The sequence below is a fragment of the Magallana gigas genome, chromosome 9, assembly GCF_963853765.1.
Source record: "Magallana gigas chromosome 9, xbMagGiga1.1, whole genome shotgun sequence".
Taxonomy (NCBI): Eukaryota; Metazoa; Mollusca; class Bivalvia; order Ostreida; family Ostreidae; genus Magallana; species Magallana gigas.
Genome location: NC_088861.1, coordinates 10,019,861 through 10,034,297, shown reverse-complemented (window position 1 = coordinate 10,034,297; position 14,437 = coordinate 10,019,861). Strand labels below are relative to the sequence as shown.

At 34.6% G+C, this 14,437-nt stretch overlaps 2 protein-coding genes across 4 annotated transcripts in view; both read right to left on the bottom strand.

Moving 5' to 3' along the window:
• LOC117692238 (putative leucine-rich repeat-containing protein DDB_G0290503) overlaps positions 1-14,437 on the bottom strand; it is a 1,014,555-nt gene that overhangs the window by 156,410 nt on the left and 843,708 nt on the right. The gene's annotated exons all lie outside the window — the stretch shown is intronic.
• LOC136271822 (lethal(3)malignant brain tumor-like protein 3) overlaps positions 8,598-14,437 on the bottom strand; it is a 30,973-nt gene continuing 25,133 nt past the window's right edge. The window contains exon 2 of the mRNA XM_066072356.1: positions 8,598-9,476. Coding sequence (XP_065928428.1) covers positions 9,466-9,476 — 11 coding nt within the window. The 3' untranslated portion in view covers positions 8,598-9,465. The remainder of the gene's footprint in view (positions 9,477-14,437) is intronic.

Sequence of the window (14,437 nt, the reverse complement as noted above, 5' to 3'; positions counted from 1 at the left end):
CAATTTTTGAGTACTTTCTGTGACGACCGGAAATTACGCCGTATCATTGTTTTGTTTTTCCTCAAAGTGCGGATGTTCAAGTTTTTGTTAGTTATAATATCTCTTTGAGAAAAGGTTTTTCTCTCGGGACCGGGAACGAACAAACACAAGTGATTTTAGGAAATTGAAAGTAGATATCATAGAACATTTACCTACGGTACCTTCGGATACTGTTCATCATGTTCAGAAAAAATGTTTTAAAAAATCTAAAGTTAAAAAAAAACTTCTATAACTTGAACGCTTCGAGAGAGAACTGGATGTGACGTACGACCAAATGAAACCCGTTTAACACATGTTAAATCAAATGTCCAGTATCCATATAAGTTTTGCGTTTTGATCTCTCACAGTTTCTAAGATCTCGTGGGTACTTTGTTTTTTTAAAAAAAGAAGGCTACCTGGATTATTTGAGATGTTTCACCGGAATTAGAACTATTTTGCTTGTTTTTTATTTTACCATGTGTAGATGATCTGTTGTAATTCAATGGTAAGGTTACTTCCGTGCTAAATAACCAAATTATTTTTAAACAAATGAAAATTGGGTGTTCTTCCTGTGACGACCGGAAGTTACGCCAGATTAAACAAAATAGTGTTAACACATGTACATACATAGGTCTATCATCCCACAAAGTTTGGTTGTTCAAGTTATTGCCGTTTTAGAGATCTCGTCGAAATAAGGTTTTTTATCTCGGGACAGAAAACGGACATACGGAAGTGTTCAATGTAAATTGTATTAAATATTTCTTGTATACTTGCTTTTTGTATCTTATTGATCATCGAGCTAGCTACAAATATCAAAGGAAAAAAGTTGAACTGATAAACAGCTTGGTCCGGAAGCGACGGGAGACAAATTGAAACCGGTTCAACACAGCTTCAATAAAATGTCTGTCATCCATGAAAGTTTCGTGCTCTGATCACTAATATTTTACTGAGATCTCGTGGGTACAAAATGTATTAAAAAACGCTACCTGAGATCATTGAGATATATCGCCGGAAGTAGAACTTTTTTGGTTTTTTTCACCATATAACATCGCATAGATAACCTACGTGTAGATTTATTCTAATATATTTATTCTATGGAAAAGAAGTTTAATGCATAGGAACTGTGATTTTGCAAACTTGAATTTACACTACCCGAGGATGCCTCTACACAAGTGTAAGCTTTTCTGGCCAAATAGTCTTTCTCTATATATTCCTATTTAAAAATTCATCCCCCATTGTGGCCTCACTCTACCCCTGGACTATTATTTAAACAAACTTTAACCTATACGATCTTGGGATACTTCCACTCAAATTAGGGCTTTCCTGGCCTAATAGTTTTTGAGAAGAATTTTGAAGATTTTCTCTATATATAAAAATTTATCCCCCATTGTGGCCCCGTCCTACCCCCGGGGACCATCATTTAAACAAACTTTAATTTACATTATCTGAGGATGGTTACACACCAATTTGAGCCTTCTTGGCCTTATGGGTTTTAAAAGAATTTTTTTAAAGATTTTTCTCTATATATTCCCGTATAAAACGTATAAATCCCCCAATTGTGGCCACACCCTACCCCCGGGGACCAAGATTTAAACAAACTTGAATTTACACTACTTGAGGATGCTTCCATTTTAATTTGAGCTTTTTTGGCCTGATACTTTTTGAGAAGAAGATTTTTAAAGATTTCCTCTATATATTCCTATGTAAAACGTCATCCCCCTATTGTGGCCCCACCCTACCCCTGGGGACCATGGTTTGAACAAACTTGAATCTACATTATTTGAGGATGCTTCCATTTTAATTTGAGCTTTTCTGGCCTGATACTTTTTGAGAAGAAGATTTTTAAAGATTTTCTCTATATATTGTTATGTAAAACTTGATCCCCCTATTGTGGCCCCTCCCTATCCCCGGGGACCATGATTTGAACAAACTTGAATCTACACTACCTGAGGATGCCTCCACACAAGGTTAAGCTTTTCTGGCCGAATAGTTTTTGAGAAGAAGATTTTTGAAAAATACCAATTTTTTTTCAATAATTCTCAATTATCTCCCCTTTAAAGAGGGCGTTCCCCTTCATTTGAACAAACTTGAACTCCCTTCACCTAGTGATGCTTTGTGCCAAATTTGGTTGAAATCTGCCCAGTGGTTCTGGAGAAGAACAAGAAAATGTGAAAAATTTACAACGACAACGCCGCCGACAACGCCAACGCCGACGACGGACAACGGACACATTTTGATCAGAAAAGCTCACTTGAGCTTTCAGCTCAGGTGAGATATAAAGGTAGTGACCTTGACTTAACCTTAATGCATAAACAAGGAGGTCAAATTTGATTAAACTGATAGAATCATTTGGTTATATGATCTGTTTCACTGTGTCAAAATTTCATGAGTTTCTTTTAAGAAGAGTTATAAGAAGTATGTTAATAACGAGAAGACTCCTTCCTTAATGATCATGAATATCAAGAACTTAAAAAGTGATCTTCACAGCTTTACTTGGCTTCTCTGGCGAAAAACGAGACAAGTATTCCTTTTAAAGGAATGATCGGCAATAATGATATATTGATAGCAAGAAGCAATCAACATGATCAGTTTGATGTAAAACAATCTAAAAAGTATTGTATTTTTAAAAAATATATTTTGAATCTGTTAACCATAATTTCATCATTATAAACCGTCAACAAATTTAATTTTGAAATAAATTTTGGGAAAGCCGTTCGTAAACTCCTTGGCTAGTTTAATATTCTTAACTTAATTATTAAATGTCAACGTATCTTCTTCTTCAGAATACTGAGTAGGGCTCTAAAAGAGCATTAACACGTATTCAAAGAAAGAGTTGTATTAAAATTATTTAATGCGACTGAAAACATTGAATGCCATCAAAACTTGCTACATGTATTGAGGTCGCATTCTAACGTTACCTTGTTTATAAATCAAGCCGTCTTCCTAGCTACTATTATGCAACATCAATAGATCGAGGTCAGTTCATGGAGCATCTTATGATTGAGGTCAGTTCATCGAGGTCAACTGCATTACTGAATGAACATTTCGATCGAAATTCTTACGCGTGAGACAAAATGTGCATTCTTGAATGAACAGGTCGAACTGTATTTTATGTATCTTTGCATCTCGAAAGGTAAATGAATTGAAATAAAACTGAGTAAAATGTTATATAAATACTAAACCAAACTACAAGTTTTTTATAAGAACTACTTATGCAAGCGGAATGTGTGCGCACGTGGAAGCATTTGCCGGATGCCTCATATGGACACAATAGTGATTGGCCGAAGCCGATCACAAAAATGCAGACAGCGGCCCTCAAAAAGGATGCATAGAACGAAAACAATAAAAGGACTACACCCCAAATAAACACTACATCTCCCAACACCCAATCTACCCACATTTTAAAGAGGAATGCTGCAATTCCGACCTGTGAAACCACATAGAGGCACAAAAAACACAAAGTAATAACCAAGGAAGAAATATAAATATATTTATAAAAGAATAAAGTCCCGAATAGCTGTAGGCTAGCCGGGGGTCATTTTTCGACGTAAAATAGAGACCCCCCGGTCATTATTCTTCGCAGAAAAATGACCCCGGTCATTATTCTACGTAGAAAAATGACCCTTTTGCTTGAAGAATAAGTGTCATTTAATAAAAATGAGCATACTCTACATGAAAAAAAAGTGACCCCTGTAGAATAATTACCCCTTATAGATTATAATTTATTATTATTTGTGTAATTTTTACTGCAGTTTACAGAAAGTTAAAAAAAATATAATTCATATTCAAATAAACTTTAAGTGAAAGAAGCGGTATATCTTAGAAAATAGAAATATTTTCTTATAATTATAAAAATATTATAATAAGATACTGACGTATTGTGTAGATGTTACGGGATTTAATCACTGCACACATGTATTGTAACAGGTTTTATTGTGATGAATGAGATAGAGTTCTGAAACATACACAAACATACATAAACATACACATCACAAGACAACACAAACACATATATCAAGTACAATAGCTCCATTTCATAATTCAATCACATTTACTACTTTAATGAAATGGAAAATAGATCAAATTAAAATCAAATCAATTGTTCATATTTCACCATTATTATTAAGAATGATCAATATGTAAATTTATCACATATATGCATAATTATGACTTTCAGACATAAAGGTCAAAATTAGTATAGACAAAGTTTAGACAATTTGGACACCACATACATTTATATGTTAGTCACACAAAACATAGATCTTACCAGATATATGGTATCAGAACTTATGCATTGACATCGCTGTATTAATTACTTGCTTATGGAATGACTCTACAAATCAACCAAATAAATAATTGATTACTGATAAAATAATTACTTTAATAAATAGCATTCTAACCCTTTATTTTAATTAATAATTTATTTATCTTTCACACAAGTTAATAAAGTTAATAAACTCTCTTACTTTAGGTCTTAGTCCAAGTCTGTCTTGAATATAATAATATTAGACCGCTCTCAACAGTAGTCACTGGAGAAATTAAATCAAACACCCCAAAATTACTCTACCTTCAAAGAATTCAACCTTTCACCTTAAAACCAACCAACCAAAGTTAAGAATTACTAGACCATGAACAACAATCTCTCTACTTTATATGTATGGAAACCCATAAGTGACTTTACCAAATAAATAACTTGAATATAACTGTATAATACGGAAACATACGGCAGCAATAATAAATTTATTCAAACAACCAATAATTAAAATAACTTGCAACCTGTTCTATCACAAACTCCCCCTTGTTCGAAAAATGACTTCCACGTCATTTCACAAGTAGGAGCAAAAAAAATGAATAAATAGGGACATAAGAGTGTTATTTAACAAATAACACAATAAATTTTATTTACATGTATAAAGTTAAATTCAGTCGCATAGATCTATGACATTCATGCATAGACAAAGCTGAAATAAAACATGATATGTTCATTCTGGAATTTTCAATCAGTTACTCAGTTGTTTAAAACATACTTTATAACAAAATCTGTTGTGTCTTTTAAGATGGTAGCTTTTCTCGTAGATTGGATGAAGTTTAAGATAAAATCTGCCTTCTCCGTCCAATCTTTCTGCACTGTTACATTGGATTTTGTAATAAATTCCCCTGAAGTCAGCCATTTAGGTTTCTGCCTTACCCGTGATGATCTTCTCGGTACATCAGCCTCATTTGCATCATCCTTCACAAATTCCTCTTCCTCAGTTTCCTCTGGATCAGATGATTCTGAACTCTCACTTACAATCTCTGTTTCATCAGAAGCGCTTTTGTTTTCTGATATATCTTCAATATCTTCAGAAATTGCTGGTTCCTGAGTCTCTGTGTTTACAATATTTTGTGGAATATTGTCTTTCAGATCAGTAACCACAATATCATCATAACTCTGCTCACTAATATGTTTTACGGTGCGACCGTTGGGGCGAGCGCAGCAGGTGATCAAAAATGAATTATGATAAATCAATAAAAATAAAAGCAGTGACGTAAAGTACACGTAAATGAAGAATGCAAAATAAAATAAATATACCAATTTTCCAGTAAATTTTTATTATTCATAATTCATAAGATTTTCTATTTATTTATATACCAATCTGATTAAAATCAGATCTTAATAACGCTCCGAAATTCTGATAGTCGCTGACATCAGAATTTGTCGGAACGGATCAAAAATCTGATTTTGATCAGATTGTTTATATACTGGTCGCACGCCAGTATAGAATTTATCTCAGATAAAATGTTGTTGAATAATAAAGATTTTAACATAATGTTTTAACATAATATTTCCTCTTTTCTTGCAGCTGACATTTTTCTTAAACAAATAAAAATTGACTTATCACAGAATCCCCGCTCCCCCGTTTAAAAAGAAATCAAATTTACGTATAAAAAAATTGTTGATCACATAAGGAAAATGGATCCCCCGGTAGCATGTAATACTGTAAATAGTAATGAAAATAAAGACACTTTTGAGCAGCTAAAGAGCTAAAGGCATACCACGCACTCCCCATTCCTCGCCCCGATTAGAATTTTCCTGATTTTGAGAATTTCATTTTTCTTTTTGCTTGTGAAGATTTTTTGAATGATGTTGCCACGCCCCATTTAAAAAAAGGTTCATGTAAATTACCGTAAATACAGTGAATAAAATAAATGTGAGCATTCATCCAAATGAGAGCAAGTTACAGCTGTTTCCTATCTCTGAAGAAATGTCTCGATTCGTTAGCTCTGCAAGATTTTGAGAAGATGTTGGTATTTATATTTCAGCAGATTTACAATAACTACTTAGAGTTGTTTCCCCTTATTGTGACGTCAAAGTTCACGTCGGTCAAGTGTAGTCTGTTTCTTTGAAAACACACTAGAAAAAACTACGCGAAAAATATCGATTGTTTACTTAAAAAGCATGATGTTCTGGAAATTACACAATTTATCTGTTTCTCAAAAGTTTTACTTTGATTCTCGCGAGATGGTATCCAGTCTAGTGAGATCGGCCGACATTGAGTAATTGCATTGTGGGTCGAAATTTACTGACTCCGAAAAATTCTGTCGGATCAATGTGCAAGAAATCCATTGTGACGTCACTCGAAAGGACGTTAACTCCGTTAGTCTTAAAAGTAATGGAAATTGGCGTTGTGTTATTTACAATGCATATACAATAACAAAGTCTTTTATCTTGTTCTCGTGAGAGTGTGACATGGGAAACCATAATTACAGGGAACTACTTGGACGATTAAAACAAGGCATTACTGGTCCGATTTACTGACGCCAAAAAAATCCGTTGAATGAATGTGCAAATAGTCCGAATTTTCTATTCACACACGCCTTGCCGGTAGAGCTCGCTTCGCGCCGGCGAGCTGCGCTCGCTATAAATACTCTGACCATCATCAGAAGGCTCTGCATGTTTCTGTACTACAGGCTTCTTTTGTCTGGGCAATGGTGTTGGTTTGTTGTACGATATAAATCCAATGGGGTATAGTAAATTTCGATGCAAAGTTCTTTCTTTTCCATCTCCATTTTCCTTTCTGACTGTATAGACTGGAATCTGGCTATTTGGCTGTGCTATAATGATATAGGGTTCTTCTTCCAATTTATTGGCTAACTTATGCTTTCCTTCAAAATGCACTATTACTAAGACTCTATCTCCGACTTCTAACACAGCACCTCTCATATTTCTATCATATTGCTCCTTTTGCTTTTGTCTGGACTTTTCCGCTACCTTAAAGGCTAAATTGTAGGCTTCAACCAGTCTCTCTCTAAGATCTTAAACATATTTTGTTTGTGGTTTTCTATTCTTTTCCTTAACTAATCCAAAAGCTATATCAATGGGTAAATTTGGCTGTCTACCAAACATTAAGAAATACGGAGATTGACCTGTCGATTCATGCCTGGCACAATTGTAAGAATGAACTAAAGTTGATACATACGATTTCCAATTTAATTTTTGTTTTGGGCCTAAAGTTCCTAACATGTTAAGAAGTGTTCTATTAAACCGTTCTGTCATTCCATTTCCCATTGGGTGATATGGAGTTGTCTTGGATTGTTCTGTTCCCAAAATTTTACAAAGTTCCTTGATTAAGTTTAATGGCTCCTTGGTCTGAATGAATGCGTTTTGGAATTCCATAATTAACTATAAAGTGATTGAATAAAACTCCTGCTGTTGTTCGAGCTGTTTGATTTCTGGTAGGGTATGCTTGTGCAAAACGAGTAAAGTGATCCGTTACTACTAAGATGTTTTGATATACACCTAATGAAATCTAAGAATAATTGTATTTTCCCGCGTTTCGGTAGTAATAGCGGGAAAATGTTGTATTTACGGAACGGTGCATTATTATGGAAGGGTCCATTAGTAGCCAATAGAATTGGAGAGTAGAACAGGTTTAAGACAGGTGTTATTCAGGTATTCACTTCTAGCCGCCGCGCGTCAGGAGTTAGACGCAATGGACGCCGAAAACATGCAAAGACAGATAAACGAAACCGTGCGTTTTGCAAATAATGAAATGCTCAGCAATATATCAGAACTTTTAGATAATAGACTGGCAGACATGCAACGCAACATAAGTGAAAACCAGAAAGCTATTGCTGAAAAACAAGAAGCGCGCATGGAACACGTTATTTCAGAAGGATATAAATTCAAAAAACGTGGAAATGAAGAACAACACAAGCATAACGTCAAAGTCTTTGCAAAAATGCAAGAAGCAAATGAAAACCTGAAGGAGAATAAAGTTCCCAAAGGAATATTGCAGAAGGTTTGGACATTATAAAGAATAGACAAAAGTTAATTAAGTTAGCAGATTCCTCTGAGGCCGGATGGAGGGCGGTGGACGAATACACAAACAATCCAATTGCTTCGGACTCCGAGGACGAAAAGAAAATAAGCAAAGCGCAGACAAGGGCTGAAAGAAAAGTCAAAGAGGCTAAAGCGAAGAAAAGGAAGGACTTCCGAGATTCAGCAAGGCCGTACCAGAAGCCTTCGTGGTCGCAGACATCAGCTGACAATACAACTTGGAAGTCGGGGCATTGTTATCGATGTAACAAGAGGGCCACTGGAGGAAGGATTGTACGGAGAAACTAAATGGAGACAAGATAAGTACAATTGTTACTGAAGTAAATCATTTGATAAGTCAGATCAATAATGAAACGCCTATTGGCAATACAAACAAAAGTCAGTCATGCATTAAAAATATTTCACCTGTTGGTCGTTTAAGGGAAAATTTAGGTCACTGGCGTTCGATTGGAACAAACAGGTATGTGTTAGACGTGATAGAAAACGGATATAAAATGCCATTGTTTACAACACCTGAGCCTATTGAGTTAAAAAATAACAGGTCTGCATTAATGAATCAAAGGTTTGTAGCTCAAGAAATAGAAAAACTGTTAAACAAAGGTTGTATAGAAGAGGTAAAAGATAAGCCAAGGGTGGTTAATCCCTTAACGGTGGCTGACGGAAAAGCAAAACAGAGGTTGGTATTAGACGCTAGACATGTCAGTCCTCATTTGTTTAAATACAACCACAAGTATGAAAATGCAGAAGTGTCAAAAAATGTATTTGAAGCAGGTGATTTTATTTTTTCATTTGATTTGAAAAGTGCGTATCACCACATTATGATGCATGAGTTAGACAAGGAGTATTTAGGTTTCAAATGGAATAACAAATATTATGTGTTTAAAGTTTTACCATTTGGTATTAGTACTGCTGGTTACATTTTTTCAAAGTTAATGAGAGAAATTGTAAAGTTCTGGAGGACAAAGGGTTATAAAATTGTCCTGTATCTAGATGATGGCATTGGAGGTGCTTCAACATTCCAAGAAGCAAAGGTGGTAAGTTCCGAAATGCAGGGAGATTTAGATAAGCTTGGTTTTTTGATAGCGGAGGACAAAAGTCACTGGGATCCAGTACAGGAGTTAGTCTGGTTAGGGTTGGTCTGGAATACAAAAATCAATAAAATTATGGTCACAGCAACAAGGGTAAATAGGCTTAAAATTTGTATTTCGAATGTTTTCGAAAGTTATGAAGCAGGTCTTATCTGGTTTGATGTTAGAATATTGCATCTGTTGTTGGACAAATAATCTCAATGCAAACAGTGTTCGGTAGTGTAGTTAGACTAAGGACACGATATTTGTATTATTGTATTATGAATCGCTCCAGTTGGAATTCTAGCATAGTGTTGTCTGAAAAAGCTATGAATGAACTCAAATATTGGTTTACATCTCTGGATGGAATAAATGAATCTGGTGCTACATTAAGTCAGTTGACAAAAGAGGATGTTAGCTCTATTGTTGTTTATTGCGATGCCCCAGACACAGGGTTTGGTGGTCATTTGACTATGGGTTCAGATTTTGAACAAACTGAGTCGGAATGTTATGGAATATGGAATGAATGGGAGAATAAACAAAGCTCTACTTGGAGAGAGCTTGAGACGGTAAAGAGAATTTTTAACAAAATCAGTTGATATTGTTGAAGGCAAGTCAGTTGAAGTGTATTCGGATGATAAGAATGTACAGCACATTCTTAAGGTGGGTAGCAAAAAGAGAAAGCAACAGGACATTGCAATGTCAGTGCATACTTTTTGTGACGAACAAAAATTAAAGGTAAAATGTAAATGGGTACCTAGAGAAAAAATGTAAGGGCAGACTGTTTGAGTAGAATGTCGGATTGTGACGACTGGTCAGTTAAACAGTGTGTGTTTGAGTATTTTGACAATATCTAGGGGCCACATACATGCGATAGATTCGCAGATCTAAATAACAGCAAGTGTAAAAGTTTTAATTCTAAGCACTGGTGTAGAGGATCGAGTGCTATTGATGCATTTTCACAGGTATGGACAGATCATTTAAATTGGGTTGTACCCCCGCCAATGTTGATTCCTAAGGTGGTAAGAAAAAAGAAAAAAAAGAAAAAAAAAAGAAAAAAGAAAAATGCAATTGCACCTTGGTAATTCCAGAGTGGAAGTCAGCTCCATTTTGGGCGATGTTAATTGATATGAAGGGAAATTTAATACATATGTAAAAACACACTCCAAGATACATAATGTACATGCAATTTGTAGAGGAATTGGAAACAATGGAATATTTGGGAAAAGGAATTTAGCATTTAACATGATTTTTTTGAAAATAGAGTTTTGATATTGGAAATATATTTACAGGAATAGGACTTCAGGACAGAATTATGAAGACTGCAGAAAAAAATGGCGTTGAACCTGGAAGTTATTTATCAGAATTATGTCCTTCTCTTAGTGACTGGATTCTCTCAAGTAAAAGTGAAAATACCAACCGATCTTATTTCAACGCTTATAGAAGATGGGAGGTTTTCATAAAGCGCAAGGACACAGTGCATTACCGGCAAGTCCAATACACGTGGCTCTATTCTTGACGCATCTGCTCCAGACCGGATCATCTCAACATCCAGTGAATAATGCTGTTTATGCGATTAAGTGGGCTCATGAATGTGCGGGTTTTACGGATCCAACAAAAAATTCTTACGTTACATCTCTACAAGAGGCAGCGAAGCGTAAAGCTAGTCGGGCTATCAATAAAAAAGAGCCGATTTCCAAGGATGTTCTGATTGAATTATGTGATGAATATATTGATGATAGTGACTTATTGATTGTTAGAAATTTGACAATGATTTTATTTTGTTTTGCGGGTTTTCTCAGATTTGATGAAATAGGTTCTTTAAAATTTAAAGATGTTCATGTGTATGACGAATATATTGTGTTGAACATTCAAAAATCAAAAACTGACCAATACAGGCAGGGAAATGAGGTGCTTATCGCAAATGGTGTAACCTCTGCGTGTCCAGAAAAGATGTACTTAAGATATTAAGATTTATTAGGTACTATTGAAGACAAAGATTTTTTCTTATTTAGACCAATTTTTAGGTCAAAAAATGTATGCAAATTAATATACAAGAACAAAAAGCTTAGTTATACTTCAGCTAGGAGCAATCTTTTGTCTATGTTAAAATCAGTTGCAGGAGAGCATGTAAACATAGGAATTCATTCTCTTAGGTCAGGTGGGGCAACTGTGGCAGCAAGTTCAAACGTTGATGAAAGATGTTTGAAAAGACATGGCAGGTGGAAGACTGATTCGGCCAAAGATGGCTATATAGTAGATACTATGGAATGCCATAGCTGCCTTAAGGTCAATTTCATATTATATGAATTGGTATATTTTTTATATGCAATATTAATATCATTATATGCAGTGCTAACATCATTATATGCAGTGCTAACATCATTATATACTGTTATTTCACCATTATATTCAGGGGTAAAATCTTTATATGAAGTGGTAACATTATTACGTTATGTCGTAAGATCATTATGTGCAGTAGTTTATTCATTATGTGCTATGAATAAATCTTTATATGATATGATCAACTCATTTCATACAGAGCTAAACTCATAATGAACTATTGTTCAATCGTTATGTTATATGGTACACTCTTCATGTGCAGTTGCAAAATCCTTTTATGCAGTGCAACTTCTTGACATTAGGTGATAAGTTCATTATATGCAGTACTAACATCATGTTATGGTGTATTAAAACCATTATGTACGGTGGTAAAACCGTTATGTATTGTGGTGAAAGCTTTACATGCAATTGTAAATCCTTTATATGATGTGACAATTTTATAATATGCCGTTGTTGAGTCATTATATTTTGAGATCAGTTCTTTACATGATATGATCATTTCATTATATGGAGTGGTAACTTCTTTATATGCAGTCGTAACTCTTTATGATGAGGTTGTAAACTGGTTCTCGCTGAAAAGTTTTAATGGGGAGGAGGTCCAGTTTTATTTTGAAAAAGATGCCGCGCGGCGTTCATTGTGACGATGCACATTTCCTGGTCAACTTGTTGTTTGTTTTGAAGAGAGAGAGAGAGAGAGAGAGAGAGAGAGAGAGAGAGAGAGAGATTCTCTGTTCTTGATACATCGATGTGTGATAAATCGAATGAATTTTTAGTAGAGTACGCGTTTAATTTTAAAAGTAAAATAAATGTCAAAAAATGATTGTACTTTGTAGAAATTTAATACCCCCTCTGCTTCTAGATCTGCGCATACAGTTAGGAAGATCACTTTATGTATCTTGATATTAACATAGAACATTTGATTTCTACTTGCTATCGTGTTTTAAATATGTATGTAATTCTTTGGAGCTTTTTGAATTAATAAATCTAATTCTGTCTCTTCAAAAACGTTTAAATTGAGGAGTTACTTTGCTCTTGGTTGTTATTTAAAATAATTTTAATAGCATCCATATAAACCGTGGTGCTTGGAACAAACTTATCCGTATTTTGCTGATTCATACATTATTGCACGGCTTGCTTTTAACGATGTCGAACAATATGTATATATATTTACATTATTCAGTGTCTTTGTCTGTGATAACACTACGTATCGATTTTGTACTATATAACCCATAATACAAATGACGCCAAATTGAGGCGGCGGCGGGGTTTGCTTATTTATATTTAAAGATTTAATCGTACGATGGCCTAAAATTATATAAATATAAGTAATAAGGAATCATTCTTTGAATATTATGAGGTGATAATTTCGGTCGGGGCGTGATCAAATCTTTCATAAAGCCCTTCGGGCTTTATTGGATTTGATCACGCCCCGACCAAAATTATCAACTCATAATACTCAAAGAATGATTCCTTATTCCTTATATATTTTGAAAACGACATATTTTACAACAAAAAAAATACATTAACTTTATCGATTAATTCGTTACTTCCTCGTTCAGCAGCAAATGTTTTAGCTGCAGATCTGTAGCTCTCTGGTTGAAAAAATTCGGATAACAATACAGATCTGTAGCTCTCTGGTTGAAAAAATTCGGATAGACAATTTTGTCAATCCGAATTTTTTCAACCAGAGAGCTACAGATCTGCAGCTACAAATGTTTATAATGTGAACAAAGTCGGTAACGTTGAAAAAATCAGCACACATGTAAAATATTACAATGACGTTTTGAAACTTATTTAACCCGACATCATTTATTTTCAAAACCATCGGAATAGGGGTATTACCTTTTCAAAAATCAATTTTAAAAATACCAAGCAGTTAGTCGCGGTGATTATTCGATATTCGGACATCCTGCGTAGCCACTCCGCTATACTAGACACGATGAAGTTTGCTAAGATTTAAAACACCGTTTTTTAACTTCGGGTTTTTTTTTCGAAGTTTAATCTTTAAAAATATGCCTCTTTGAAACGAAAATCGGAAATGCCATGAAACCAGTCACATTTTTCAGTGAAACCATTTTACAATGTGTTTAATGCATGGGGTCTTAAACGGGGGTGGGGTGGGTCGCGGGGAGGACCCCGCCCCAGAAAAATTAAAATGTCCATGAAATTACCAAAAATTTGCCTCGGACCCACCTCCCCCATCCTTCGGCAAACTTCAGTAGTCATCGCACCCCCCCCCTGAAAATTTTGTATTGATCCGCGTATAAAATGGTCCTATAAAAATGATATGAAGATATCTGCAACAGCTTTATGGAAAATAGCACAGGAACTGCAACACCTTCTTTGTAGGATTTAAAATACAAAAATACATGCCCGGTGAGCTTAAATTTTATACAGTGGATGAAACAACCATAAAAAGAGGTTAAGACCAACCAATTTCTTTATTATTTCTTAAAAATCAAATTAATTTTATGAAAAATGAAAAATAATTTTTATCTATGTCTATGAATAAAAATTTGTCTATTCCTTTTGTGTTGGAGGCATTAATCAGCGAGGACTAGCATCTACCTGGTACATTGAAACAAAGGTCTTTCGGCTTTGATTTTAAAACGCTTGCTTCATTTTTTGTAATTTCTTTTACTTTTAAATTAAAAGCATACGTACTCTACTAATAGTAATAATACATTCG